Source organism: Acanthopagrus latus, chromosome 22 (genome assembly GCF_904848185.1).
Source record: "Acanthopagrus latus isolate v.2019 chromosome 22, fAcaLat1.1, whole genome shotgun sequence".
In the NCBI taxonomy this organism is placed as follows: domain Eukaryota; kingdom Metazoa; phylum Chordata; class Actinopteri; order Spariformes; family Sparidae; genus Acanthopagrus; species Acanthopagrus latus.
In genome coordinates, this window is record NC_051060.1 from 23,459,373 (window position 1) to 23,486,890 (window position 27,518).

The following is a 27,518-nucleotide window of genomic DNA, read 5'->3' on the forward strand; positions in this document are numbered from 1 at the left end:
ATACTCATCATATCCCTCAAACACGGCTCCAACAACTTGGCCACTTGTCATCATGGCGCTCTGCTTTTAAAAATCTGACATGTAAGCAAGTAGCACTTACCGGGTGCCAAACAAGCTACTTGGGGAAAGTTCAAGAGGGAGCAGTATCCCACTCCAAGAGACAAGGCTGCACCAACTGTTCACTGAGCAGTAATTTAGCAAAGTTAAATGGCACATTTCACCTGTCGGTACTGCTGCAGGTGCTGCCTAGAAAGAGGAAGTCTGAGTTAAGATCCTGGTAAAGTCTTCATTGCAGAAAGGAAAGAGAAAGGCAAAGCTGGCTGACAGAGACTCACACAGTCATTCACAGGTTATTTAAACCAATATCAGCATCCAACATGTAACACCTGATAAAAATGCAGGGCCCCAACCTAGATGTTAACATACAGATGTCCTCGACAGATGTTCTACTGCTGTTGCACTCTTTGTTGAGTGTACACAGCCAGCCAAAGGAGGGGGGGGGGGGCTTCCAATATACATTTGTGAAGGCAATAGGTGGCATGAAAGACAAGGCTCTGTCTGAAGGCAGCACCTCAAAGATACCCTCAACTAAGCATGCAGTTTGTGTGGCACAACTCATTGGGCTGTTGTGAAAGCATGCAGCAATGCCATCTTGATGGATAACAGCTTTAAAGGCCCCTGTCCGCTGGGTATAAACTGGGAATTTCTAGCGAGGGGCAGAGTAGTGTACCCCAGGATGCAGCCGCCTCAGTCAACCTCAGCAGAGGGTGGTTAAAAATAAACCCTCTCTAAACCCCACCTGACAAAAGGAGATCACTGAGGCATACACCCGAATAGTAGAATGTGACTGACAGGGAAGGGAGAACAGAACACATTGGGCAGCTCTCACGGCCCGCCCACTCTCCTCACACACCGTCTGAAAAGCCCAGCCATTTCTGGGACTTTAGCTTGGCATTAGCATTGATACAACAGCATGCCTTGAGACTGTTGCTCAGTCTAAGAGGCTGGCAGGCAGTTCCTCCTGTCTGACTCTCTGACAGCTAAAGAATCAGATGGCGGGGATGCAAAATGTTACGCAGCCTCTTTGGCCATGCCCCATGAGAAAACATAGCTGCTCCCAAGGGTGGATGATCTTCGGTGGGTAAGGAGTAGATGTGCCGCTTTGAGGCATGACAGTCAAAGGCTGTCACTTCTCTGCCAGGCTGCATTCTTTGAACTGACTTCACAGTAGCCATCTTCCTGGCTCTGAGGGTCTGTAGGTCACTAGATTTCTTCTGGGTACACAGAAAGACTTCACGATCTGACGTCTGGAAATCAAACCCTGCCAGACCTGAGATACTCCACTAGTAGTTTGTGATGTGACAGTCGCTGCATCTGTCATTTCAGCCATCAAAGACCTCTCCTGTCGTTCGATACATGGCAAAAACTGTGATCGCTGACCGTCACAACTAAGATACTGTTGGACGCTGTTCCTCGTTCTTGTCCCTCCTTCTTGCAGAAGTTAGTTTTTAAATACCAGGACATAAGTGAGAGGTCAGGGGTACGTGACAGATGCCAAGACACAGCACGCCTGTCTTCCTGTTCGTTTGCTTAAAGTCTGCAAAACTGGAGTTGGGGGGCTATGCTTGGCATGTAGTCTGAGAAGTCGGGAGAACAACTCCTACACAAGGCTCTATGTTCTTACCAAATATGGAGCCCCGTCATGTAAAAACACTAGAAATAGTCAAACCAGTGCTGGCACCTCATTGAAACGAGGGCTTGGTGGTGGACACAAGATCCTGGCAGAAGAATACTCAGGAGTATCTTGATAGATACTGAATCTCTGTGTTGTTGCATCTGTTGTACAGCTTGTGTGAAGTGGATGCCTGGTAAGATAGACCTTTCTGTAACCTACTGTTGGATTTAGACCTTTTTTTTCTTTGGTGCCATCTTAAGTTGACTAATACAACTACTTTCCCAGCACATTGTAAATGTCATCCTAAGGGACGCGCTGCATTGTTTTATTCAACATGAATTTGACATTTTTCTTGACAGGACATTTGTCGTTTTGTGGGAGAATTGTGTGTTATTACTTACGCTTGAGCTCCTTAAAAGTGAATCATTTATTATTTTTTACTTGACAAATAGAACAAATGTGTGGAAATGGACATGCACTTGAAAGGAGCGGCTGCGTAAATTCTAAAAAAAATAATGGAATTTTATTAAGTGTGGTTGTGTTCTCACTACTTTTGTTCCACTCGCAGCCACTCTGAAACCACGTCAGTCAGCCAGCACGCACGGAACAGATCAATGCGTAAATGGAGAGCACGCACAGCTTTAAAGTTTAGTGTCCAGGCCATGACCCAAATAAAATGTTTCTTCTCCAATAGGCGGCATATAAACTTACTAGACAAGTGCGACGGGCAAGAGAGTCCTGTCTGTGACGAGGCATCAACGTCATGCGAGAAGAGACGGCATGGACAGAGAGAGATAAATAAAAGGGCCTATAGCCTGATGCTGATGGTGGTTTCTAGGCCACTGCCACACCTAGCGAGGTGATAGCAGGCGCATTTAGATCACAGGTTGCAGGCTGCAGCGCTGTCCACTTGAATCCACGCCGCTCTCGTCTCCCTCTTCAACTTAACGCTGATGATGAGCAGCTCGCCTCATCCCTTTGATGTAAACTTACACATGTATGCATTCAACATTCTCTTACACAATTGGCATCAAAGGTACACGCCCACGCGCAGGCCCGGCACACAGCAACATGCATGCGTGCACAAAGAGATTTGCATACACGGCCTCTTGAAAATGCACAGCGACGCACACACATACATCACACAGGAGGGGAAGGGGGATATAAAGAATTTAGCACAGTGTGACACTTTCACGGTCTAATTAGCCCCAGTGTTGCAGTAAACACGTCCCAATGACCCTCCAGTTCTGGTTACTCATTAAGTATAGATGCTGCCGTAGACGGCCAGAAACTCAGGGACCGAGTATCCACATTCAATCAGAATCCAAAAACCACAAAAGAAAATCCTGACATTTGCTGTGACGTCTGTGTGTGTGTGTGTGTGTGTGTGTGTGTGTGTGTGTGTGTGTGTGTGTGTGTGTGTGTGCGTGTGTGTGTGTGTTTATGTGTGTTTGGTAAGCATGTTGCGTATATTTCTGACCATACTCAGCGGTGCATGTGCACGTTCACAGGAGTGCGTGAAGCAGATTCAAGGAAAGCTCTGAGGAGATGCTGCATGGCGTGTTGAGATGCAGACAGCCCTGCTGCTTGTTTGCTGCTGCTGTCTTTGACGCGGTGATGGGGATTTTCCTCTTTCTCCATCTCCGTCTCTCTCTGTCTCTCTCTGTTGCAGTAGCAGACGTGGCCAGCGAGCTGTGATCAAACTGTGCCTTCATCCCTCCTCTCTCTCCCTCTCTTTCTCCCTCTCTCATCAGCTGGAGGGCTTCAGCAGCAGGGTGCCCCAGATTCACAGACCACCTCCCTCCTCCCAACCAGTGCAGAGGCTGCTGCCCCTCCACTGTGGAGCACGACTGACACCTTCTGGCCTGAAGTGGTAGTGCAACAGGAGGAGTGCAAAGCAGACCTACTTGGTGGTTTGAAATGTGAGATTTTAAGATACTTTCTCTTTCATAATCTTTGTGGTCTTGACCTGGTGTGACCACGTGGTGAATTAGAGCAAGTGCTACTCAATTAACACACAGGTTTTGGTTATAAAGCTCCATCTAAATGGGAAATTTATCCAATTAGGCTCTGAATTGATTGCTTTGAGTTTCTGGCTACAGTGCCACAGCGAATCAATACTCCCGATAGATCAATCAGAGGTTGCGGTGGTTCTGCACGAGGTGTCTGCAGAGGCCCAAGGCCAGGCAGATGGAGTGTGTGTGAGGCGAGGGCAAGAAAATGGTACATCAGCGCAGATCCTGAATCGATACCGGCATGTGGTGTTAATCTAGTGAGTGTCCTTCTGGCAGAAAGAAGTGACTGAAAGGAAACGAGCCATTATCAAATAGGACCAGCTCAGCATGTTTCTCCCAAACACACACCACTTTTTTTCCTCTTCTTTTCTTTTTTTTTTCTTTGTCACAGAGTGGAGGCAGAGTTCAGCAAACCTCAGGGGTGACTTTGGGTTGAGCCCTGTCAGGGACTTTCTCCATTATACACTGGAGTATTATATAAGATTGTATCTGGGCTGTATGTTGGCCCAAATCCAAATCGGATATTTAAGTTCTTTGCAAAGCTCTTGATATTCTTATTTTATCCAAAAGCTCTTAAGGCCATGAAAAGGAAATTAGCTTGACTGAAGCTGAGCAGTGCAGGTTGATACTGTAATCATCTAAATGCACAGACACTTCTCCCTTCTGCTGGAAAACGCAGGCAGAAAGCCTTTGAAAGTGGAACGGAAACATAAATCTACTGAAGTTAAATCGACGTGATGTAACTTAACAGAGTGGCGAGTGAGTGGCGGGGTACGCCAGTCTCATGTCTTTGGTGTAGGACCTGAAACATTCACCCAAAACTGGTATTTGATGACCTGGGAATGAAACTCAGCTATTGAGTACTTTCTCCAGAACAACTTTAAAAGTTGCTGCTTTAAGTTTCTTCGCTCTCTTTTGGACATTAAAGCGTGAATAATAATTGTTCATGTGCACATTTGACTCTTTTTCAAATTTTTACAAACAAAATCTTTAATCAGCTGTACATGCATTGGCACAATGTCATATGATTTCTTTCTTTTCTTTTTTTTTTCCCCCTCTTGATATGGAAAGAAACCAGAGTTCATAAAAATGTCAAAACAAACAAACAAAAAACAGAAATGAAAAACTTGCAATAAACTATCGAGAAGAAGTTCTCAGTGAGAGCCACATCCGGCCTCACGCACACGGCATGTTCATGTTCACGTGGTAATGCTGTGAGCACTTCTCTTTTATTGGCAGGTAATACTTTGAAATATGAGTGACACTTTATGCTAATCATCATTAATAAATGGTTCATTTATTGTTAGTTAAACTTTAGTTGATGGTTATTTCAGTTTTAACAAGCAATGGCATTTATTATTGCTTAATTTACTATGAAATGTAAAAGTTTTTAACCAGTTGCAACTTTATAATTGCCATCAAATTATGGATTTAATTGTTATTAACAGTGAAATAACTATTAACTAAAGTTTAATTAAATATCAACTACCATTTATTAATGATGGTTATGATAAAGTGTTACTGAAATATGTATATAAAGCACCGTAAACACAACACAAAGCAAGATCCCCCTTAAATCAAGTATCATTTACAAAAACAAAATAGGGTTTGATCGGACGGATTGTAAATACATTTTTTTTTTTAAAAAAGAATCTCTTCACCTTCTCGTTGAACTGTTAATACGTCAATGTGGAGGAACCTTTTCACTGACAGCTCGACAGAAGACGAAGGGGAACAGGGAAAGAGAAGTGACGGTTCAGAGGGAGAGAGGACGGGGAACAGGAGAGAGTTTGATTCTTCAGAGGTGTCACATTTACACTGCAGGATTTGATACCCAGTCCTTTCAGCTCTTACAGTCATAGCGCACACACAAAATGGACTGAATAAAGACAAAAAAAAAAGACAAATGGCACTGTGAGTTACACATCTGAGTCAGTCCTGCCTTCTGTAGTGATCTGTAGGCACTATCAGACAACATTATAGGAGATGGAGGGAAGAATCACAGTGAAATACTGAAAAACATACAGTCGTCTTTATATACAAAGGGCTCCTCCTGTTACTGTCGAGGTTTTGCGTAGTGCGTGTGGCTGGCCTCTGTCTGAACTTAAAACATAGTGCTGGGAAAATTAGACGAACACATCAAGACATCAAGAGATCATTTAGTACAGCGGCTCCCCAAGTGGGTTCCAACAGAACCCCGGGGTGTTTCCTCGAAGAAGAGTTCTATCTCATTATGTTCACGTTGTAATCATTTACTCAAAAAAAAAACTGATTAATCATTGACACTTGTGCGATAAATCAAATACTCAAATCTCAAACTCGGCCTCCCTGGGGATCCTAACACAGATTCATGAGGCTCCGTGGAGCGTGACATTTTCAAAAAAGTAACCGGTGCGTCCGCAGAGGCGAATCCAACACGCCGCTGACGGCATCCTCACACAGATCGGGTGTGGGGGGGAGGTTTCACACTCACTCATTCATTGACCCGCTTCAGTCCTCCCGGTGCTAACACAGTACAGAGTAAGGCTTCACTGCATTGTTATTAAGAGTTCAGGCATTGTCTTGTCTCAGAAAGGCACGCGACTGAGCTCCGCCGCTCACAGTTCGCTACTGCTCCGGTTCTTCTCCCTTTGTTTTGATTTTAGCAGCACGTTGCGTTGATCTCCGCTCCAGAGAAAATGACACTTTGTGACCTCGTCAGTAATATCAACATACCTACATATTTACAGAGGAGATTGTCTCCTTACAGCTGAATAAGTTGCTATTTGTTTGTGGGACAGTTTCTCTTTTGTTACTTTTGCACAGAGTGACTGAAGTTAGCTGTGTTTTGTGTGACTGCACGTAATGTAGAAAAAAGATACCACTCAGAAAGGAGACAAATGAAACACAGCAGAGATGATGGTCTGTGCCTGTATAGGTGTGTGTGTGTGTGTGTGTGTGTGTGTGTGTGTTTTCGTTTTTTTTTACGAGTGCTTGATTGTGTATTTGCCTTTCTGCAGCTGGGAGATGTACAGCTTTGACTTGGTGCCGTCCAGCCGTTTGAACCACACCTCGTCGTTGTTGACGGTGGTGATGATGGCGCTGCGGGACACAAACACACAACGATGTTAGCACATGAAATACAATACAATCTTGATTTTCATATTAACAGATATCCACAATATCATTTAAAGTTTTTCCAATGATGTCAGGTTGCTAAATATGGCCAACAGTTCTAATAAATTAGGTTTGTGCATGTGTGTCTTTGTGAAACTGATTTTAATTCTACTATTCAGTATAAACTAGAATCTTATCACCATACTTCACTATTTAAGGAAGTAACATCCAAAGATAAAATCTGTATACCTAAACGCTAAATACTGACAGGAAATGATGAGATGTGATGACAGAATCTCACTGCAAGTTAAACTTGACACAAACAAAGCAAAACGTCTCATTTCAGACTGAATTACTTTGAACATTTTTCATTGTCTAAGATCTTTCTGGAGCTTTTTCACCACCATCCACATTCCCCCCCCCTCTCTGTTTCATTTGTCCATTAACAATCAACAACAGTATTTAGGCCTGCTCAGCATGTACACGGGGTATTTTTGGTGTTCTTAAAAACAAAAAACAAGAAAATACCATGAACGAGGCACAGAAACATGACTGCTCCCTCACAGAGCCCTCCAGGATAATTCTACTTCATGTGTCTTTTTTTTTTCCATCGCTGTATCATAAATGTCAGCGTGTTTCGCTCTAAATATAGACAACGTCCATTCCCTCAGTGTAGAGACTCAAATACTCCAATATCATGACACATACTCCAAGTTCAGATTAGTCAGTGATGCTTTATACACTCATAAGACCTATTGAGGAAGTGGGTGTCTGCGTCATCGCTTCAAAAAAAATCCTCTGCTTCTGCCGTCCAGACACGGACAATGAGAGTTATATCATTCCCCTGGTGGGAGTTTTTCCAAAAGGTCCCTTTTCAGTGACTGAGAACACAGTTTAAGTCTTTACAAGAACACCAGAACACATTGGAAAAGATTTGATTTTGGGAATAACCGTGTATGTATGGCCAAGGCCTCAGTATGCCCACAGTGTGGTTTGAGTACACTTCATCTTGTCACTTTAACAGTATAAATGCGTCTATAAACTGAAAACCTATTTAGAAATACTAGGAGTTAATATTTGGGAAGCCACCAATTTCATGCATCTGGTCCCTCAATCTTTCCTAGTCTGGAGCTACACAGTACATACACACTGATGGATGCCAGATAACATTAAGTGTCATAGAGGAGTGTGACTATATTGAGCCTAAAAAGATGGAAGTGTATGATGAATGATGATGAATTTTAACGTCCACACACTCTCCAGTATGCTTTTGAGCAGCAGACTGTTGAGGGATGCTGCTGTGAAAAAACACTGACATCAAAACACAACCAGCGCTCACCGAGCGTCCTGCCCCGACAGCACACAGGACAGAGCCTGATGCTCACACTGTCTGTCTTTGTTTAAATCTGTCCCCGATCATTTCCATCACAAATAAATCCTCCGTGTGACTGCCTAACTCCCCCCCCCACACACACACACACACACACAACACACACACACACACACACAATGAGTCAGGAATACAGACTGTCACAGATGAGTACACACATCGGGTGAGTGTTATAACTCACACAGGCTATAAACCAGAATCATCGCTCACTCTAATTATACCAAAGAGCTTTTTAACTCTGCTCACACACAGACACACACACACACACACACACCTAGTCGGGTACTCGTCCTTCCTGTTGATGCAGATGGCCTGTCCCCTGCAGTACCACTGGTTGTCATAGAAAAGTCGACCGTCCTCGGAGCGCGCCACATGGTGATGTCTGTCCGGCTTGACTGCAGGAACTGCAGGGAGAGAGTTTGAAGGAAAAAGAGGACGTGAGCGGAGACAGCATGTACGGCACGGATGTTTGGAAGAAATACAGAAGGAAACATAAAAAGGACAGGAGGAGAGACAAAGACAGCTGAGGAGGCAACACTTGTCTCCTTTTCAACTGTGAGCTTGAGTACTTTTAGCTCCAAGTATTGAATCAGCTTCTCCTGTGTGACTGCGGGTCGATCGCTGCACTCAGCCAGATATTGACTGTAACCAAGGACGAGCAGAAAACTCTTACCATCCACCTTCACCCTGTGTGGCCCCAGCGATGCCATCGCCTGTGAGGAGGCAGAGGAAACAGACGGGAAAGGTCAAATCACAACTCCAAAACATTCGCTAAGTGATTTCATCGTACGTTTACAAAAATACCTTCCGTATTGCGGTCCAGTCTTCAAGAATATCCAGATCTTGCAGCATGTAAACGATATAGGGCCGTGAAAGAGCGGTTAAGGAAGAATATACAGTGAAGTGGCGGGAAAACATCAACAGGACGTCGCAGATGAGTGATGGGAGTAATGAGACAAGGACGGGACAAAAGGAAAAAGGATATCTGAAACGACAACAGGCTTCTTCTTCTTGACGGGGCAGAACGGGTCTTTCTTCTTGTTTTTCCGTGAGTGCAATCCATCATTCCACAACTCTGAAAAACAAGAGAGGACAAAATTAGAGAGAGGAGACGAATCACTTCCCTCTGGAGGACATGTGCATCATGTTTCAAGCATCAGTTTCATAGATTTTCAGTGCAAACTTTGCATCTCAATCAAATATGCAATGTTTATTACAACACTTACTGAACCCTGTATCTCAGGTTTATTAGTACTTGTATTTTACATTTAATCAATAGATTGTATAAACTTATGAAATAAATATGTTTTGAATATTTTCTGGTTTGTTTCTGCCATTTTATAGACCAAACCACCAATTGATTAATCGAGAAAGACAATAAAACTGATCGTTGGTTGCAGCTCCTATACTAAATATTAAAAATGGATGTGAAGAATACTTTGCTGTCTTTCTCAACAATATAAACTGAATACTGTTGGTTCTGGAGATGCTGGCCAGATGTCAGGATGACACTGTAAGCTCAACCTCTGATGGTTTTTATTTGATAAATAATCAAAACAGACATTTCCGACAGTTGCTGGTTGCAGCGCTGGTCGGTACCTGAGGTGATGTCAATACTGTGTCTGTCTTCCTCCAGTCGTCTGATCTTCTCCTCCAGTTCACTCTGCACAGTGTCAAACAGCAGCAGCTTCTCACTCTGGGAGACAGAAACAAGACACAAAAAACATTAAAAACCATCTCCAGGAGAAGTTACTGTGGGTCAGTTCATCCTGTTAAGTTAGTGGACACTGTGGCACTGTGTATTTCCTACACTGTTAAGGCAAAACTATATGACAACAAAATGTGGTCTGACTCATTCGTTGACCCCTCACCTCCCAGTGTTGGCAGGCAGCCTGGATCTCACACTCATACTTGTTCTTCACCGACTCCAAGCACAGCTCTCTGTAGATCCCTGTGACAAGCATCCAAACTTAAGATCAACATGAAGCAGCAAGAAGTAAAGATTTGACTTTTAACTGCGAAAAAAGCAAGTTTTAATTCCATAGTTTCTATCTCTGTCCACAAAATCAGGCACATTAAGTCCGATTATTAAATATTCATGTTAATTTGACTCACCAGCAACTTTGGTCCTGATCTGCATGTTCTCCTGCAGGTTGGCTAAAGGCTCCAGGTACTCTTGGGCGCAGCCTGCCATGACCTCCTGCAGCTTGATGTCCACCTGGCTCAGACGCTCCTTGTACAACCTGAACATTGAAAATGACGAGGAGGCACATCGATTCATAAACTTACATTATTTGAGCATTAAAGCTGAGCAATTCGAAAATATCTTGCACTGCAGCAGAACAGAAGAGAGATGCAGAAGTCTCTCACTGGTCTGCAGAATAACTAAACTGTGGTCTGGAGAACAGGATGCTGTGGCACGACTGCAACAGGAGAGTTTTTATTGAATGCAGCAGCCGAGTTGAAAACATTATTAGCATTTTCAAAACCTCAGTGTTAGGGAGGTGTCCCTGCCAGTCAGCACTAGATAAACTAGTCAGTTATACTCGTTATTATCAATTTATTTGTGTGCACATTTAAATAACACACTGACAGATCTCACACCGGAATGTCATGGTTTGCTATTCAAATGTCGCGTGAAGATTTGAAGAGAATAATGTTATCAATAAGTTATCTGTTTACTTTTTTTGTGAGTTGTTGGGTGGCTGTGGCTCAGGGTTAGAGCCTGCGTCCTGTTATCGGAGGGCTGCTGGTTCGATTCTCCTGGTCTGCATGTCAAAGTGTCCTTGGGCAAGATACTGAACCCCAAACTGCTTTGGACAAAAGCGTCTGCTAAATGCCCTAAATGTAAATGTTGTTGATGTCCAGAATAATGATTTCAAATGGCTTTTATAATATAGTCAATAATTTTACGGACACTTTTTAACCGTTGACCAGTTTAAATGACGGTCGGCTTGATGTCAACATGGCTGACAGGGAAGATCACATCTGAGGAGCACAATCCAAGATGTTACAAGTGATTTGCTGGTGACTTTATAAACAGCACCACAGAGAACGGTCCCTGCAAAAAGACCCTTTACAAGACAGCCAGGTGACCCAGGTGAGTCTTCAGTGCACGGTCCATCATTTTAAATACTACGGTGATTAATGACAGACATGTGTGGTGTTTTGGAGAGAGTATACCAAGACTCCAGGTGCATCTCCAGGTAGAAATCCACCCTCAACATGAAGTGTCCATTCAGGATAGACAGGTGTAGGTGTGTGACTTACTGCTCCTTCAGGTCAGTGAACTGTTTCTCCAGGGTGGTCATCTCATCCAGACACTCCATCCTCCTCCTCTCACAGTCCTCATCGTCCATCTCTGCTCATGTAAACAACCACAGGTTTGACATCAGCTCTTTACTCTCACCCACAGCCATCACCATCATAGCATCTCCACCTCAGCCTGTACCCACCCAGCTGGGTCGGGACGTGAGCTCATTTTCATTAACAGCCACATATTGTATCGGAGCCACGTCCGACAGAGAAGTGTATTTTAATATTTTAGCTGTGTGTTGATGTTTAAGGCCTGTTTTTTTTTTTCCTACCCGAGCTGTCTCCATCTTCAGACACGGACGAGCTAACGGTGTCCTCCTCGTCCGTGCTGCTGCCGTCTTGCTCGGGAAAATCCACCTCCATGTCTTCGTGGTTGTTTTCTTTCTTCTCCCGGGAGTGGACCGGCATCGTGAGGTCCGGATGGGCCGGTGCTGACGGGCTGGACGGGCTGTTCGTTGATTTCAGCCCGAAAAATGAGGCAAATACACCTCAGACGGCTAACCGGTTAGCTAGCTCGCATCTAGACAGCTGGTAACGCAAACATGGCCACCGTCAGCCAATCACGCAGAGCTTTACTGAGCCCGTCCAATCAGATGTTAGTATGGGTAACCAGCCGCGCTAAGGCTCTCGGGACTTGTAGTTCATTTAACTTTTTCGCAATACCTCGTACATACTGAATCTGCAGGTATGTTAATGTGTCTGCGATGGTTTGTTATATTTGACTTTTACACTTACATATGTATTTCTGACTCAAGATTTAAAGAGTAAAGGTTCTGTTAGACCCTTTTATCAGTGAAAGTATTATAAAAACAAATGCTGATTTTACTTTTTAAAAGATTAAACATAATATAAACGATTAATTTTCCACATATGAGGTAGTGCAGACCAGCAAATGATTTCATAATTGTTTATAATTCTTTTTTTTTTAGGATTTCAGTTTGTTTCTTCAAATCTAATTTTTCTAATTATTTATTTAATAGTGAGATTTCTTCATATGACCATTTCTTTTTATGGTTTTGTTTGTTTGTTTTTGTTTTGTTGTCTGTTTTGATCTTACCAGCACAATTCTTCTTTCAATTCCAGTCATGTGTCGCTTTTAAACTCACCCGTTGTAAAGTCATTGCAACAAATAGATTTAACAATGGGTATTAAATAATTTACTCATGCTTTGGAGATTTATAAAACAATGATGGATATAACCAAGTGAGTACTGGAGCAGGACTACTTATGTACATTGTCTCGTACGCAGAAGATGCCATATCCACTGCCCTCCACTCACTCTTCACACACCTTCAAAATACTCAGTACACTCTGGAATTGTACATTTGCCTCCCTCACACGCGACCTTAGACAGTTTGGATTGTCTGTCACACATTTACTCTACGTTAGAGCCCAATATCGGAGCCTTTACACCATTCATACATGTAAATTTGTGGAAGAGTTACTTTTATTTGCATTTTGCAGTACATTTTTTGCCTGAAATTTACTTTTGATGCTCAAGTATATTTAAATAAATTATCATTATTATGTTTTTTTTAGCTCCCTGAAGACGTCTCAATGGACAGTTTGACCTTTGACTGTCTGGAACAGGACTGTAGAGCATCATTAATTCACAACTTAATGCATGGAATAAAACTGCATACTGCATAAGAGTTTATAACCGCAGGTGACTCCATAACTTTTGCTGATAACATGACAGAATGTGACAAAGTCTTTATGCTTCATTATGATTTATTACATTTATAAGGTTTATTATCCTTGGTTAATAATTAGCACCCCAGTAAAATATTAGTGAAAGGCCTTTAAGATCTAAAAGCTTATAAATCCTGCTTTCTATGAGTTCTTGTCTTTTTACCTGGAAAAATCTCGACTAAATCTACAGCAGGGAGCGAGCACTGCTGAGGAAGCTGAGGTGGGTGGGTAACACACCACAGAGGAAGTATCATATGTGCTGACTGCTGACTCATGACTGAGACCTGCAGGTCGAAACTCAAAGATGTTTGATACATGTTGTCAGCGCCATCATCACAGTCTGTCTGTCAGGGAGCTTCAATACCTTTTTTTTTTTTAGTGCTGGGAGCAGACAGGAGGTGTCTGACGGTGAAGGCACCCTGTTCAGCTGCAGGGGTAATGCTGAAGAGGTGCCAGAGAGCCTTTTGCTGTCTGACTGGCAGATGATTCAAGCACCCCGGGGCGAAAGCTGTCACGGATCGCTGCTCGACTCTCTTCTCAGTCACCTGGGTGGGATTGATGGACAGACGGGGAGATGGAGGAGTGGGTGGAGGCTGGAGCCGTGGTGTTGTCTGACAGTGCGTGATCACTGACAGTTGGAAAAGAAGAGACTTGCTTCTATTGCTGGTGTTAATGATGTGATTAATCTAAGGTCAGGTGTAAGAGAAATGACTTTTATATGCCATCAAGGAAACATTCATCTTGTTTGCTGGATGAAATCCTTTAGATGGCTCATTTCACTTCCGTAGGCCTAGTTTGAATTTTCTAAACCTCTCCCTGTATATATTTAACCTACTTTTTGGGATTATCTAAAGCTGTATTATATACTGTGAACGCATCACAGTGAGTCCTGCCAAACTATTGTTAGATCAGACCACAAGGGCTGTATGAGGACTCGTCTGCATCAGATATGATCTTGTGGGATTATGTGAGGATGTGTGTTGCATGTTTGTCTGTTCTGTAAATGGTAAACACACACACACACACACACACTGTCACACACTGTTAGTAATGACATATATTTCCTTACAGGTTATTGTAGACTTGCAGTCAAGCAAAAGCAGCCAATGTAAACTTTCAGCAGGGCTATGGAACATAACCATATGTACACTTTTATACCATCATACCATTTAAACTACACCTGTAGATGACTGGGTATGAGGGCTGATCGATGTGGTAAAACACATTATATTGCAATTATTTTGACAAATATTGCATTTCATATTTCATTTGTGGGAATGGTCATTTTTGCATAACAAGTTTAATTTTTCGGTGAAAAAACTGTCTATATCCTGATTATATGACATTTTTTGAGGTCTGTACCCAACAAATCTGGAAAAGAAGATTTGTTGGTCAGATCACCTCCTCAGCACTACAGCACCTCATTAGAAAGCTTTGTTTGCACACAATGTATGTTTGATTTTGATATTGCACTTGGTCATTTTGTGATTCTGGTATTATTTTGATTAATCATGCAGGCCGACTGGATGTTTTATGACATTCTTGTGAATATATATGGAAATATTGTCACATTACAAAGATGGAATTTGGTTTGATATCTGTCTGGTTATCCTTAACATATATTATCCTCTAGGAAATGTACTGTGTTATATTATATATGCCTTAACAGAGGTTTTTACTCACACTGCCGTTCCTATTTGTGTGTATTTTTAAAACTTTTAGAGGGTTTCTTTCCAGCTGACATAGTAAACATGATTGCAGCGTCCGCAATTCATATTTCTAGCACAGGAGGGCGATGAAGACCTGTGCTGAACTGCAGTTCTTTGACTGTAAATCCATTCCTGAAGAGTTTAATTTATTCTAGTGTGGAAACAGACAGAACTCATGAGAGAGACAAGAATATAACCATCATCAAAGGAGCGTGGTTTAAAACTGGATTACTGGATTTAGGAATAAAAACATGACTGAAAAGACTTTAAATATGATTAAATAATGAACATAAATGCTTTCTATATGAATGATTTAGTCATTTGGGGCTTTATTTGAGTTTTAAGCTTATGAAAATGATCATTAAACAAAAACTCAAACCGGTGTGTGTCATCATCAACACACAAACAAGAAGCTGGAGTTTTCTCTTGCGACACAGCGGGCCTTCACTAAAATGCAGAAATGACATGAGAGAATATTACACACAGACAAAAAAAAAAAAGATTGTGCTGCTCAGTCAGTTTGCGGTTTTTGTCTTGTAGCCTCACTATTTCCGTGGCTTGCTGCCAGTCAGATCCATTTTCACACATTATGTAAAGTGTGTCAGGAAACTTCGCTGCTCTAATTTGTATTTAGGGCAGTACAGCACACTCGCAGAAAGTCTGAGTTGTCTTTGCGGTTTATTTCATAATAGTGAGCTTTCTTTTTTCTTCTTCTTCTTTCTTTTTCTCACAGTCTCATACAAATCCAGAGTGGGACTACTAGCACAATGGACTATTAATAAAGTTGCTCACAAAGGAATGTAGGAAGGAACTCAAGAATGGGAGTAAAACCAAAACAGTGCAGCACACAGTTTATGGTCAATTTGCATGTTATTCAAGTCTCCTCCTACTCACAAACTGCACCCTGGAAGACGGATTTGCATTGTTTGAGCTGCTTTGCATGTGCACTCACAGGACGGCCGGTGTTGTGATAACAAGCGTGCAATCACTTCAATCCATCTCCTCAAACCACACAGTCTTACGTTTTTTTCCTTGTATCGTCTTAGGCAATTTCAGACCCGCTGGTTTCACACGCACTTTAACCTTTCAAAAAAGGTGTTGTTGTGACTTTGAAAATAAGCTTCTATTCTAAGAATCTCGGTGATCAATCTTTCACAACAAGCGCGGCCGATCTGATTATTGACTCAGCCTGTGAGGAGCAGGTAGAGATGCGAGCGAGGACTTGCTTCCTACCATTAAAAGAATGAATCAAAAAACAAGTTAAAGTAGGTCTCTGATGCTTTTATCTCATCTCTTTGAACCGCTGCAGCTTTTCATGCCCCAAAAAAAGACTCACTCTCACATTGCCGGCTTGTTCAATATGCAGCAGCAAGTATTGCGGATTGAGGCCAAGAAAAAAGGGTTTGTAAATCCCCAACATTAGCATTCCTCCTCCGCGAAACCACTGTTAAAACCATATTAAATATTTCAACCGTCTTGTTAAAAACCCATTTAACTCTGTTGTTGCGTTACAGAGCTGTTGGTTCTACGTGTGCACGGACACGGAGATCCTGGCGCGACATGTCAGAAAATGGCTACCTGTTAAATTTGTACGCAAAAAGCAAAATAAGGGCATCAAATCAGATGGCTGTGGAGGCAGTGGTTCAGGTTCTGGAGTGGCTGCTTGGAGACCAGAACTGTGTTAGTATTTACACCACTAGTACTGGACCTTTGGACTGGGACGAGCCGGGGAGCGCTTGTTAGCATGCTAACTTCAGTAGATATCACTGCAACTCAATTCAAAGACGTCATAATGTCAAAACTTCTATTTCCTCACATTTTATTGATCATTTTAGTTAATTTAAGAACATCCTCAACCTAAATTCTGACATATCGCCCCTTCAACTGCATTTTGACTTGTTTTAAGTAGTTAATTTCAACATCAGCTGACATGGGCGGGAAATATGCAGTTTTACTGTCTAGACTGATAGCTAGAAGCGTATTAGCTTAGCTTTGCATTAAGACTGTAAACAGCAGGGAACAGCTAGCATGGTTCACTCCAAAGGTAAATAATCTGTCTGCAGTACCTGTACCTGTGAATCTCATTAATTAAAGGACAAATTCAGATATTGCCAAATCCATCTGGAAGTTTTTGTAGTCCACAAAATATTTCAACAGCACTAGAAGGTTGTAGCATTCAGTCACACCTGTGACTTGTTTTAAAATGTCACGCACACCATTTTTTGACTAAAAGTATTACCTGAAGTTTTAGTTAATGTAAGACCTCGTCTGAAGCAGTGAACGAGCTCTGTGGCAAAACGAGGTTGTAAATATTTTGGATTTTTAATTTTTTGAAGCCATTCAATGTTGTCGTTTTAACATATATTAAAACAAGTCCCCATCTTCTTCAGTTCGTCAGGAGAATGCTGCAGCGCTGTGAGACTCCACAAATGTTTCATGGATGACAAAACTTCACCTGACATTCCGTCAGCATGGGGTTGAGTAGATAACAACTGTATTTTCATTTTTCTAGTAATCTAGCTTGATTTATTTGCGTTAAAAACTACAATTTCTGCTTTTATGGAGCGTAACATGCTGGAAGTATTTCTCGGACACGTGCATTCTTCACTTATTATCTGGTAATCTCTCACAGTAATGACAATAAAACCGCAACTCTTCTAAAGCCAGATGAGCTGTTTCCCCGTTCCCAGTCTTGATGCTAAAATAAGCTAAAATTAGTCATTCACCTGCCGGCTCTAGCTTGAGTCATAAGCTTGGTATCGGTCTTCTTATCTTGCACAAGCAAGCAAATCTGAATATTCCAGTCAACTATTAACAAATTGGAAAATCTCAGAGACAAAATATCTCAAAACATCTGCTAAAGGCTAAACAACACTAGACTAGAGCTCTGCAACCTGCAGCTCTGTCGTCGCTCTGCACATTCTTTTAGGCCGACAGTGATTCTTACGTTCTCTGACAGTAAGAATGTGCAGCCTACACACAGAACTGTATCTCTTCTATCCAGTTGTGATTAATTGAATGATTGTGTGTTAATATCATTGTGTTTTATGCTCACGCCCGAGGGCTGACCGCGGCATGTGGCTGAGGATAAAAAAAAAAGAAAAAAAAATGGATTAGAATATAATTTTAACTGTCCTGTGTTTAATTTATTATCAAATGAAGCGACTTTGTACATTTTCACAAACACGGGAGGACTTAAGTTTGTCTGCACGTAGAGTTCTGTATCGCTCTTCTATTTCTATTTATTGCAGGCTTGTTCTTTTATTTCATAAATGCACCAAGACATGGAATCATTGAAAAGGAAATTCAAGTACCATAAGCATAATTAATGCTCATTTAGGCCTATTGATAATCGGCTAAATTAGACTTTCTTGGCTTCATTACCTTCATTATACGACACAGTTATATTTTGCAGATTTTCTTGCTGAGGGATGATAGTAAAGGCTGCTGACCCCTGCACCAGGGTTAGTGAGAAAATATGCTTCTTTTTGCTTTTTGAGTAATTTGGGTGAACTGACCCTTTAAAGTATTTCCCAGTTGCTATCAGACTTAGCCAACAACTATGAACCTGATAGTAGTATGACCGTGAGAGATGCCTGGTGGCAGTAGGGCAGTAGGACAGATCGTATCACCTACAATTAATTCCTTTGTGAGTATTTTTGTGTGTGTGTGTGTGTGTGTGTGTTCGACACTGTGGGAATGCCTGGGGTAGGAAATAAAGGTATTACCCCTTCACCGAAAAACACCCACGTTTCCGCGAAAAAACATACATTTGAACATTCAGTGCGAAACTGAGGCAACAAAAGGGGAGGATCGCAGAGTTTTTCACCTCACTCTGAAAGTTTCAATCAACAGCCCCGTGTCTCAGATGTCTCCTGGCAGGTTTTCACAAGCTAAAAAACACAGGAAAAGACGCAAAAACACTCTATTTTTCCCCCCCACCAAATTCCTCATAACAGCAAAGATCTCATGACAGCACAGGTAGAACCGTCTGTACAGCTGGTTTTTATTTGTTCCAGGAAATGCGCGGGATTAAAAAAAACAAACAAACAACAAACGTCCATGTACTGTTGATTTTTCTTTTCCTTGATACTCATCGAATAGGTCATGAAAGTAAAAGGTCATACACACACACACACACATGCACACACACAGTGATTCCCTCATCACTCTATTAATATAATGTCAGATGTGATGGCATGTAACCTGATATAATGACATGATAAGAAACAAACCGACGGTACATTTGTTGACCCACCGTTAATACAAACCATGAGTGAACCTGCCTACTGAAATACTCCTTTCTTCTTTCTTTCTCCTTTTTACATGAGCCGCACATTGTGAAAACATACAGTGGGTGTAGTTTGTGTAAACTCTGGCTGTCAGAAGCGCTGCGTCACTGAGCCCACACAAGGGAATGGATTGCTTTAGAGTTAACATGAGTGATTACTGTAATAATGGAGTGATGGCTTCCTCCTGAAACGGGAGGAAAGGTTGTCATGAAACGATGACAAGCGCACATTTGGTGAGCTGAGGATGTATTTTTGGTGGGGCGGCTGAGGTCGGAGCAGATTGGAGCTACTGAACTGCGAATGACGAGATTGAAAAATGAAGTCATCCGGTCGCGTGGCCGTGTCTCGAACTGTGTCTCAGTGTCTCAAACGCTATAAAAACATGCATTACTTCACTCGTCATGACTTGGCCTCGCCTGTTTTACATGTGATTTGGCTGCAGCTCATCTTATTTTACTTGAACAAATAGTAACCTGAGGCAACGTTAAACAACATTTTGGGGAATCAAATATTTGCTTTCCTGCCAGAAGTTAGATGAGACGAGACCAACATCACTCTCATGATGGTAGCCTGAATGCTAACAGCTACAGCCAGAAGGCTACTGGAGGCTAGCAGAAACAGCTAACAACATGAAGGCCTATCAGCGCGCTTCACGCTCCATTAACACATTATATCACTATTGTTTAATCTGTATACAAGCAGGTACAAGAACTAGAGCCATGAGGCTATTAGCTTAGCATAATAGCATAGTATGTTTTATCCGTGTACAAATTGATTAAGACAGATTTAACATTATATAAGATGCTTAAATGCACATTTTGAACCTCTTGTCGAGGCCTCGTTGTGCCTCCTGTTTTAAGATTTAAACGAACTGTCTCAGAGGTTAAAGGCTTGGATCTTTGCAAGAACGTGACAGGTCCCAAAATGTCAAACAATTCCCTGTAGCGTAAAATACAAATTGCTTTCCAGATATTACTAATTGTCTCGGTTTCACAAATTAGCCATGACGTGATTTCAGTATTAGATTATTTTTCCCCGTCGATTGGTGTGAAATGTTTCGCCAGGCCTCACATCGACCTGACAGCAGCATGAGTGACGAATCAACCGCTCCAACAAGGAGCTGCACATTAAAACAGTCACGGCAGCAGAATTTATTGCAGGACCATTGCATTAGTTTTCGCTTCTTGTACCTAATAAACCGGCAACTACTGTACACGTAGCTGCAGTGTGCAAAAGCAAGCAGTTTTTTTGTTTTGTTTTTTTCTCAAAGCATGCAGGGTGAGGTTGGCGTGGCTGGTTAAACGAGAACATGGGAGCCTTTCATGACTTAAGCGCTTCACCAACAGGGTGTGAGGCCCCCCTGAGGGCACTGCGCTGACTCAGATAAGTGGTACTTTACCAAACGAACAGACAGAGGGCAATGTACAGCACTCCACACTGAACTGGCGTCAGGGCTTTTTTTTTTTTCTTTTTCACAGCCGTTAGTGTCCATGGCAACCAACGGTGTAAACACAAGGCGTGTGGTCACGAGTGCGCCTGCGCAGCCTCACACGCACACAAAAATTCTCAAAGATGTCAAGTGGAAGTCCCAGTATTTCCCATGCGGGCCGAATATTTGACCATATATATACACACAAACAATCTTGGCAACAGGAGGAGGAAAGAAAAAAACAAAACACAGAGCTGCAAGAACAGAACGTCCTCAGCAGAATCATTATCATGACTCTGCGAGGTGAAAGAATGTGTGGAATTCGGTGTCACTGTTAGCCTGCACGGGCGACATTCATCTGATGTGACGCAAGTTCACAAACACGCACAGATACGGCCAGGCTGCGAGAGGTTGTGACATCACAGCCCTGCCCAGCGTGCATGTGTGTGCATGTGCGTCCTGTCTGTGTGTGGCGTCATCTCGACGGAGTATCGCCCTGTAGAGGTGTGAGCGCTTCACTGCTCCTGGATACTGTTGCCATGTTTTCATCAAGTCCTCCTTTCACAGTGTAAACAGAAGTCATCCTGGGAATTTTTTTCATCCCAAATGTCAGGAGAGCACAGACAGGTAGCTCGATCACGCGCTCTGTAAACCAAAGTTGTGTAACAGAAAGGACTTTCCTCTTTGAGGCCTCTGAGCAAATATGGGACAAAAGGGGGGGGGGGAGAGAAAAGATAACACAAAGGTCAAAGGAAAATCACAGGGAAAATATTCAAAATTCCTACCAACGTTCGTAGTAAAGTTAGACGTTTTTTTGCGTGACTGTTCGGAGTGTTTTCCAGGATCGAGGCTGATTTGTGCAGGATTTCACCTCCAGGGTTCATGTTAAGCGTGTGCAATGCTAGACGGGTAAGTCCAGACCATCCCATTGTGGAAAACGCAGTGTTGGTTTTCACGAGGGAGTCTCCACAAGGAAACTTTAGAATCTTTCCCCCCACTCCCCTGTGATCAGCGTGACGCTTTGTAGTGTAACCATGTAAAGACACGAGTGTTGAAATCCTGCGTCCTTCCTGTGACTGTGCACGAGTGCTTCAACACACTAAAGCATGATTTCAAAAACAATAAACAAGAATAGGGCTTAGTGTTTGAGGTACATATGGCAGGTCTGGTCATGATAATGAAAAAATATTTAGATGCTTCTCAGCAAATGCAAATTTTAAAGATGCAATATGTCTAAAATTCATCCTGTAAACAAACAACAAGCAACGCAGTCAGCTCACAAACGTCCTGCAGAAGTTATATTGGAAGTACGGGGAGCGTTACCGAAGTCTTGCCAGTATGCAAAAGCTCTGCGCACCACATCTTTCCATCATAGCTCAGCTGGCGTCTGCAAGATGTATGTTACCACTAACTGAGGCCGCTGTTAGCTTGGTACACCGTGCAGCTAGCAGGCGAGGGGAGTGTTGGCGTTGTTCACAGTTAACTTCAACACGGTACATGAATTTCTTTGACGTCCAAACTGTGTTGATAATTGCCGTTAAAAGGAGCTTTACAGATCTTCTGTGACATGTCTAAAGCAGGAAGCCGGTTCGTGTTAGCAGACTCCAGAGCGGCGCTGACAAGAAGCGCTCGAGATCGAGCACAAAGTCACAATTTTTTGACCTTACAAAGAAATCCACGATCCAGCAGCGTTAAACAACACTAACATATCGTCTACAGGCGACCGAGAGGAGACTAGAGGAGATTATTCCATGTAAATTGCTACAAATTGTTCCACAGAGCCCCTTTAGATTCACACATACTGCACATTTAAGTTGGATAAACACAAATACACACATAATATTTATATGCAGATCATGTGTTTTACACTTTTAACCAACTCAGCTGCTCAAACTAATTCAAACAGCCACCAGTAACGTTGCAAACTCATCTTCTTTTGTTAGATAAAATGCACCAGTGTGGTGTTAACGTGCGTTGGCGACTGTGCCTAATATCTGATCTATTGTGTGGTCGTTAACAGCCACCAGCATTCAAATGAATTATATAATAGGACGGTGTGGTTTGCTGAAGTAGGTGTGAGCCCTCAAGCTCATTGTTCGCTGTACATTCTCATGTTGGTAGCTTGAATGCCCCGTTCTCTAAATTCAGATTTGGGAAAATAAATAGAGCCGCTTTTGCTGCTTTGGTTAGCAAAGAAAAAAAAAAAAAACACACTTGACAGACAAGATAATTTCCCCACAGTGCAGAAGGGAATTCTTCAAGAGCCTACCAGGGGCCCATTCATGCCCATCGCGCCTCATTCATTGACATAAAGCACATCACATGTCCCCTATAACCTACATCACAGGTGAAAAAAATAAGGTGTCTAATAGGAAACTACAAGTTTTCGTTCTGAGTCTGTTTGGGGGGGATTTTTCTCACAAAAGCACAGCTCCCGTGTGATTTCCCTTCGCTTTTTCGAAGATAAGTCAATTGGAAATCCCCGCCGAGGCTCCGCCCAGCCGAGAGCTCAAAAACCGAGCGCACCTCCCTCCGCAGCTACACTCTGCCCTGACCTCGAGGAGAGACACGGAGCTGCTTCTCCTACCTCCTCCCCCGACAAGTCTTTAACAGAAAAGAAAAGGAAGAAAAAGGAAAAAAGAAGAGTCGACATGGCCGTGCACAGAGTATCACACCACAACCAAATGGATTATAACAGCGTGGAGCCCAAGCACGGGAAGATGCTGCCGTGCCAGGAGGACCGCGTTGACAGCGGCCTGGACTCCCTGAAGGAGGACGAGCTGGTGAGCGACTTCGAGGACATGAACGTGACGAACAAGAACGAGGATCTCACTCAGGAATACGAGCCCTGGAGGACTGCGGTGACGGAGGACGGTGACACGTAAGTGGATTTAAAAAAAAAAAAAAAAAAAAGATATTTATTTCATTTTTGTCCACTATTATTATTATTATCATTACTTAGAATAATGCAAGTGCGCATTTTTGCAAAATGTTCATCCGTGCGCGTAAAGTTTGGCACTTTACGCGTTCCTGTGTATGGAAAGCTGCAGAAAGCGCGCATGAGAGTGTCGAAAGCTGCACGAAAACAAGAGGCCTTTAACTCTGTGTGTGTGTGCGCGCGCGCTCTGCCAAAGTACACACACATACATGCGCGTGTGTGTGTGTGTACTTTGGCTCAGAGCGCAGTCTGGGCGGCGCTAATGTCGCTCTGCGAGTTCAGGAAAGTCCCTGGCCCGCTGCCAGGAACTGATAAAGCATCAGATGTGTCAAGCCACAACTGGTGGAAATAACCCGACAAAACTCCATTCTTGCGAAACGCTCCACTGCTCGGGCTTTTGTTCGGTCTCATTTGGCTGGAAACCATTTCCTCCTTGTGTGTTTTGTTCTGAAAAGCACTATTTTAACTGACCTCTCTCTTTCTCTCTGTTCTCACCACACAGGCTTCTCCACTTGGCCATCATTCATGAAGCCACAGACCATGCCTTCCAGATGATCAAACTGTCCCACAATCACCCCTTCCTCAACGTCCAGAACCACCAGAGACAGGTAATCATCAACCCAGACGATTCATCATCAGCCACCAGACGTTCTAATCAAACACACAACGGGCCTTTAAAGTCACGCTCCTGATTAAAACATGATTTTTGTGGTTCCCTCCTCAGACTGCCCTCCACCTCGCAGTGATCACAGAGCAGCCTCAGCTGGTCGAGAAGCTCCTGAAGGCCGGCTGTGACCCGCGGCTGTCGGACGACAGCGGGAACACGGCTCTCCACATCGCCTGCAAGAGGGGCTCCCTCGCCTGCTTCGGGGTCATCACCCAGAACTGCCAGCACCACCTCGCCGCCATCGTGTCCTTCCCCAACTACAATGGTAATTATCGAGTTACAATAAAGACACTCAGACGGTCGTGTCTCACCAGAGATCTTCTTGAATTTTAACTGACCTTTTCCTCACTTTTCTCTTCCTCACAGGACACAACTGTCTCCACTTGGCGTCCATTAATGGCTACATCTCATTGGTGGAAAACCTGGTTCAGCTTGGCGCAGACATCAACGCACAGGTAGGTGTCGTTAACGCTGAGAGGCAGCGAGCTGAACGTGTAGCACAACACATGATTGAAGGAAAAGCAGCAGGAACCTAATGTTGCTCTTCTTGTTGTCTATAGGAACAGTGCAGTGGTCGGACGTCGCTCCACCTGGCCGTGGATCTCCAGAACCCCACACTGGTGCGTTGCCTCCTGGAGCTCGGCGCGGACGTTAACTGCTTTAACTATGGTGGGTTCACGCCGTACCATCTCACCTACGGGCGCCAGAACGAAGACATCCGCTGCCAGTTGTTTGAGAAGACGGCGCAGGAGCTGAGGGAGCTGCCTGAGAGCGAATCAGACGAGAGCGACATGGAGGATGTGGACCTGTCGGATGATGAGGTCAGTTTCCGATTCAAGGTCCACACAACCAGTACCAGTTTAAAACTTCACACAATTGTGTTTTTAAGGTTTGGTGTCCTAATGTTTCTTTATTTTCTCTCCTACAGCTGTACGATGACATAAAGTTTGGAAAGTAGAAGCATCCCTCTGCTGGTGGTGTGAACAGTTAAGCTGCTATTGGGTTGCCCAGCCACGGCCCCACATCCGAGGGACACGCCGGTCCACGTTCCCCGGTCCAGGTCCAGAGAGGTGCTGGCCCAGGGATCACAAAAATGAAGACGGCGTCCAGTCTGGTCAAAACCGGTCCAGATCACCCAGTGATCTGCACCAAAAAAAACCCATAAAAACAGCAAGACCATGACCTCCATATAGACCTTCTATATACTGTATAAATATATATTGATCTGTAAATACCAGACGTGTGTAATATATTGTAAATACAGAGATATTATTTTTGTACCTTGTACATATGTGGTGTGAATTTAAACACTATTAACAAAAAACCTGTTCAGAATAAAGAAGTTTATGGATATAAACAGCATCGACTGCGTGTGTTTCCTCCAGTCATGAGTGTAAATTCCCTCCATGTGATTATCTCGGCCTTTCCACATTGTCAAACAGCCATTCATTTCTCACTTACACCCAGTGACGAGGAGGAGAGTCATCAAGCAGCCCAGACTTATGAAAGACAGAAGCGATCGCGCTTCAGTCTCTTGGAACAGTCTGGGATTTCCTTGTTGAGGCGAGGTCACCAGGTCTCTGAGTCAGCGCACTGAAAGTCCCTGGGCGGCATAAGAGGAACAAAATGTACTTAAAATATTCCAGCCTGCCCCTGGTACTGCTCCACTGAAGAGAAGCAGGAACTGGCACCAAAATACCAAAGAAATTTAGTAAGGAGGAAATCTTTTTTACTGAGGCGGGAATATGTGCCAGAGATAATCAGTCTGTGTCACCACGACCAGGAAACATCGTCAGATACAGTCAGATTCAGGTTCAAGTGCAAGTCTTCCATTGATAATATAATGGAAGTGAAAGTATGCAGGTATAACATATTTTTGACTTTTATACTACACACCTTTAGATAATTATCCTCATGTTTTAATGTAAGAAAAACAGGATTTTACTGGGTTGACATGAGGCTCATTGTGGACTATTCGGTGAAAGAAAAATAAAGATAAAAAACTGTATCGTGGTTTTGTGGAAAATGGGAAAGAGAATACTTCAAAATCCGGAGGAGAGCCAAATATAAGAACATTTGTCAGCTTTTGTCAAACAGCCATTATTATAGTGTCCCTCACGAAGACCTCGAGGTCGAAACATTTTACAAACGCCTTTTAAAATTAAGCCACCATTTTTCAGACTTTTTAATATTTCCGTCCTTGTTTGATGCGTCAGTTCAAAGCTGGAGTGCCTCTGTTTTGTTTTAAAAGTTATTTTGTATCAATGATTATTGTCATTATGGTTGCTGCTGATTATCTTTACTATTGATTGACTGTTTGGTTCGTAAGCATTTTGAAAAAGTCCTCACATTGTTAGTTAGATTCCAAATTACAGTGTAAGCCTTAAAAATACTGGAAAATGCAATAATCATAGGAAAAACAGAAAAGCTGGAGCCATTAAAGCCTTTAATTTAAAAACATTCATGAAATAAAAAAGAAATAAGATGTTTTGACAACATTACTCTAAGCTGCCAGTTCAGACAGCTAACGGCTGCTAACTGTAGCTGCAGTTAGCTGTGCAGCTAGTAGTTACTATGGTAATATGCTGCCCCACAATTTCACTTATGGTGAAATAAATCAGAATTTTACTTTAAGACATTCAAGAAATTGTGTAAAAATAGGAATAGAATGTGAATAAAGAAGAGTTTTGACTGAAAATAGCATGCTAACATATTAGCCTCCAGCGCTAGCAGCGTGAGCTCACAGTACAGGTATGCTCCAGTCAGCTAGCTATATGGCTAACTGAGTCGACATTTGTAGGGAGGGTAAATTCAAAAAGTGGTCGAATTTTGACATATCGCACCTTTAAATAAATAATCATAATAGTCACCAATTCATTTCCTGTCAATTGATTGTTTCTGGTGTACTTGTAAATATTGTTGGGTGCTTTAATATAAAAACATGTATATTCATCATATTTACATCATATTTCAATTAAAAAGTTCAATATTTCTAGTAGAGAATGGCATAAAAAAAGACTCAAGTACATACAAGTATCTGACGTATGCACCTAATTCCAGGTAAATCTACCTCCCTCTCTAGTCAGCTGATTTGTGGATAGCAATCAGGACATTTTCAGAAAGGAATTCACCTGAAGTAGCCGGCACACCCCTATTTAATTCCCAGTATGAAGTCAACCCGGAGCCAACAGCATTTATATGGTGCTGTCAAGGTTTCCCTGAGTGATTAGGTTTAATAGCAGTGTACACTGCAGCTAGCCTGTAATCGTCCTCTGGGCTGTAAACACCAACAAGGTTACA

General features: G+C 42.7%; 2 protein-coding genes and 2 long non-coding RNA genes across 5 annotated transcripts; 3 read left to right on the forward strand and 1 right to left on the reverse strand.

The window, feature by feature from the left end:
* The first annotated feature begins 402 nt into the window (after positions 1 to 402).
* Positions 403 to 3,931, forward strand: LOC119012872. Its single transcript, XR_005072623.1, has 3 exons — positions 403 to 2,658; positions 3,430 to 3,597; positions 3,806 to 3,931. It is a non-coding gene; the product is annotated as an uncharacterized LOC119012872 (long non-coding RNA).
* Positions 3,932 to 4,653: 722 nt separating this feature from the next.
* brms1lb (BRMS1 like transcriptional repressor b) lies at positions 4,654 to 12,066 on the reverse strand. 2 transcript variants are annotated; one of them, XR_005072621.1, is made up of 11 exons: positions 11,764 to 12,066; positions 11,447 to 11,537; positions 10,292 to 10,419; positions 10,048 to 10,127; positions 9,776 to 9,872; positions 9,162 to 9,251; positions 8,981 to 9,045; positions 8,850 to 8,889; positions 8,451 to 8,580; positions 5,716 to 6,771; positions 4,654 to 5,569 (listed from the first exon to the last, which is right to left on the reverse strand). XR_005072621.1 is itself a non-coding variant. In XM_037087068.1 (10 exons), exons 1-10 carry the CDS (start codon positions 11,897 to 11,899, stop codon positions 6,654 to 6,656), a joined length of 975 nt encoding a protein of 324 aa, XP_036942963.1. In that variant the 5' UTR covers positions 11,900 to 12,066; the 3' UTR covers positions 4,654 to 6,653. The 2 variants fall into 2 exon arrangements, 1 of the variants encoding a protein (XP_036942963.1); XM_037087068.1 differs by having other exon boundaries at positions 4,654 to 6,771.
* Positions 6,080 to 6,929, forward strand: LOC119012871. Its single transcript, XR_005072622.1, has 2 exons — positions 6,080 to 6,210; positions 6,690 to 6,929. It is a non-coding gene; the product is annotated as an uncharacterized LOC119012871 (long non-coding RNA).
* An 11,078-nt stretch (positions 12,067 to 23,144) lies between the features above and the next one.
* Positions 23,145 to 25,575, forward strand: LOC119013032 (NF-kappa-B inhibitor alpha-like). The gene is made up of 6 exons (XM_037087355.1): positions 23,145 to 23,494; positions 24,054 to 24,159; positions 24,276 to 24,483; positions 24,585 to 24,673; positions 24,779 to 25,039; positions 25,147 to 25,575. Exons 1-6 carry the CDS (start codon positions 23,265 to 23,267, stop codon positions 25,174 to 25,176), a joined length of 924 nt encoding a protein of 307 aa, XP_036943250.1. The 5' UTR covers positions 23,145 to 23,264; the 3' UTR covers positions 25,177 to 25,575.
* Positions 25,576 to 27,518: the final 1,943 nt, after the last annotated feature.

Bases quoted from the DNA above. Each gene is read 5' to 3' on its own strand.
- brms1lb (XM_037087068.1), bottom strand. From the start codon at position 11,899: ATGCCGGTCCACTCCCGGGAGAAGAAAGAAAACAACCACGAAGACATG. The intron at 10,128-10,291 runs GTGAGTCAAATT...TGCTTGTCACAG, and splicing joins GATCAGGACCAAAGTTGCTG to GGATCTACAGAGAGCTGTGC. The intron at 9,046-9,161 runs ATATCCTTTTTC...CCGCTCTTTCAC, and splicing joins GAAGCCTGTTGTCGTTTCAG to GGCCCTATATCGTTTACATG.
- LOC119013032 (XM_037087355.1), top strand. From the start codon at position 23,265: ATGGCCGTGCACAGAGTATCACACCACAACCAAATGGATTATAACAGC. The intron at 24,160-24,275 runs GTAATCATCAAC...TTCCCTCCTCAG, and splicing joins TCCAGAACCACCAGAGACAG to ACTGCCCTCCACCTCGCAGT. The intron at 25,040-25,146 runs GTCAGTTTCCGA...TCTCTCCTACAG, and splicing joins TGGACCTGTCGGATGATGAG to CTGTACGATGACATAAAGTT.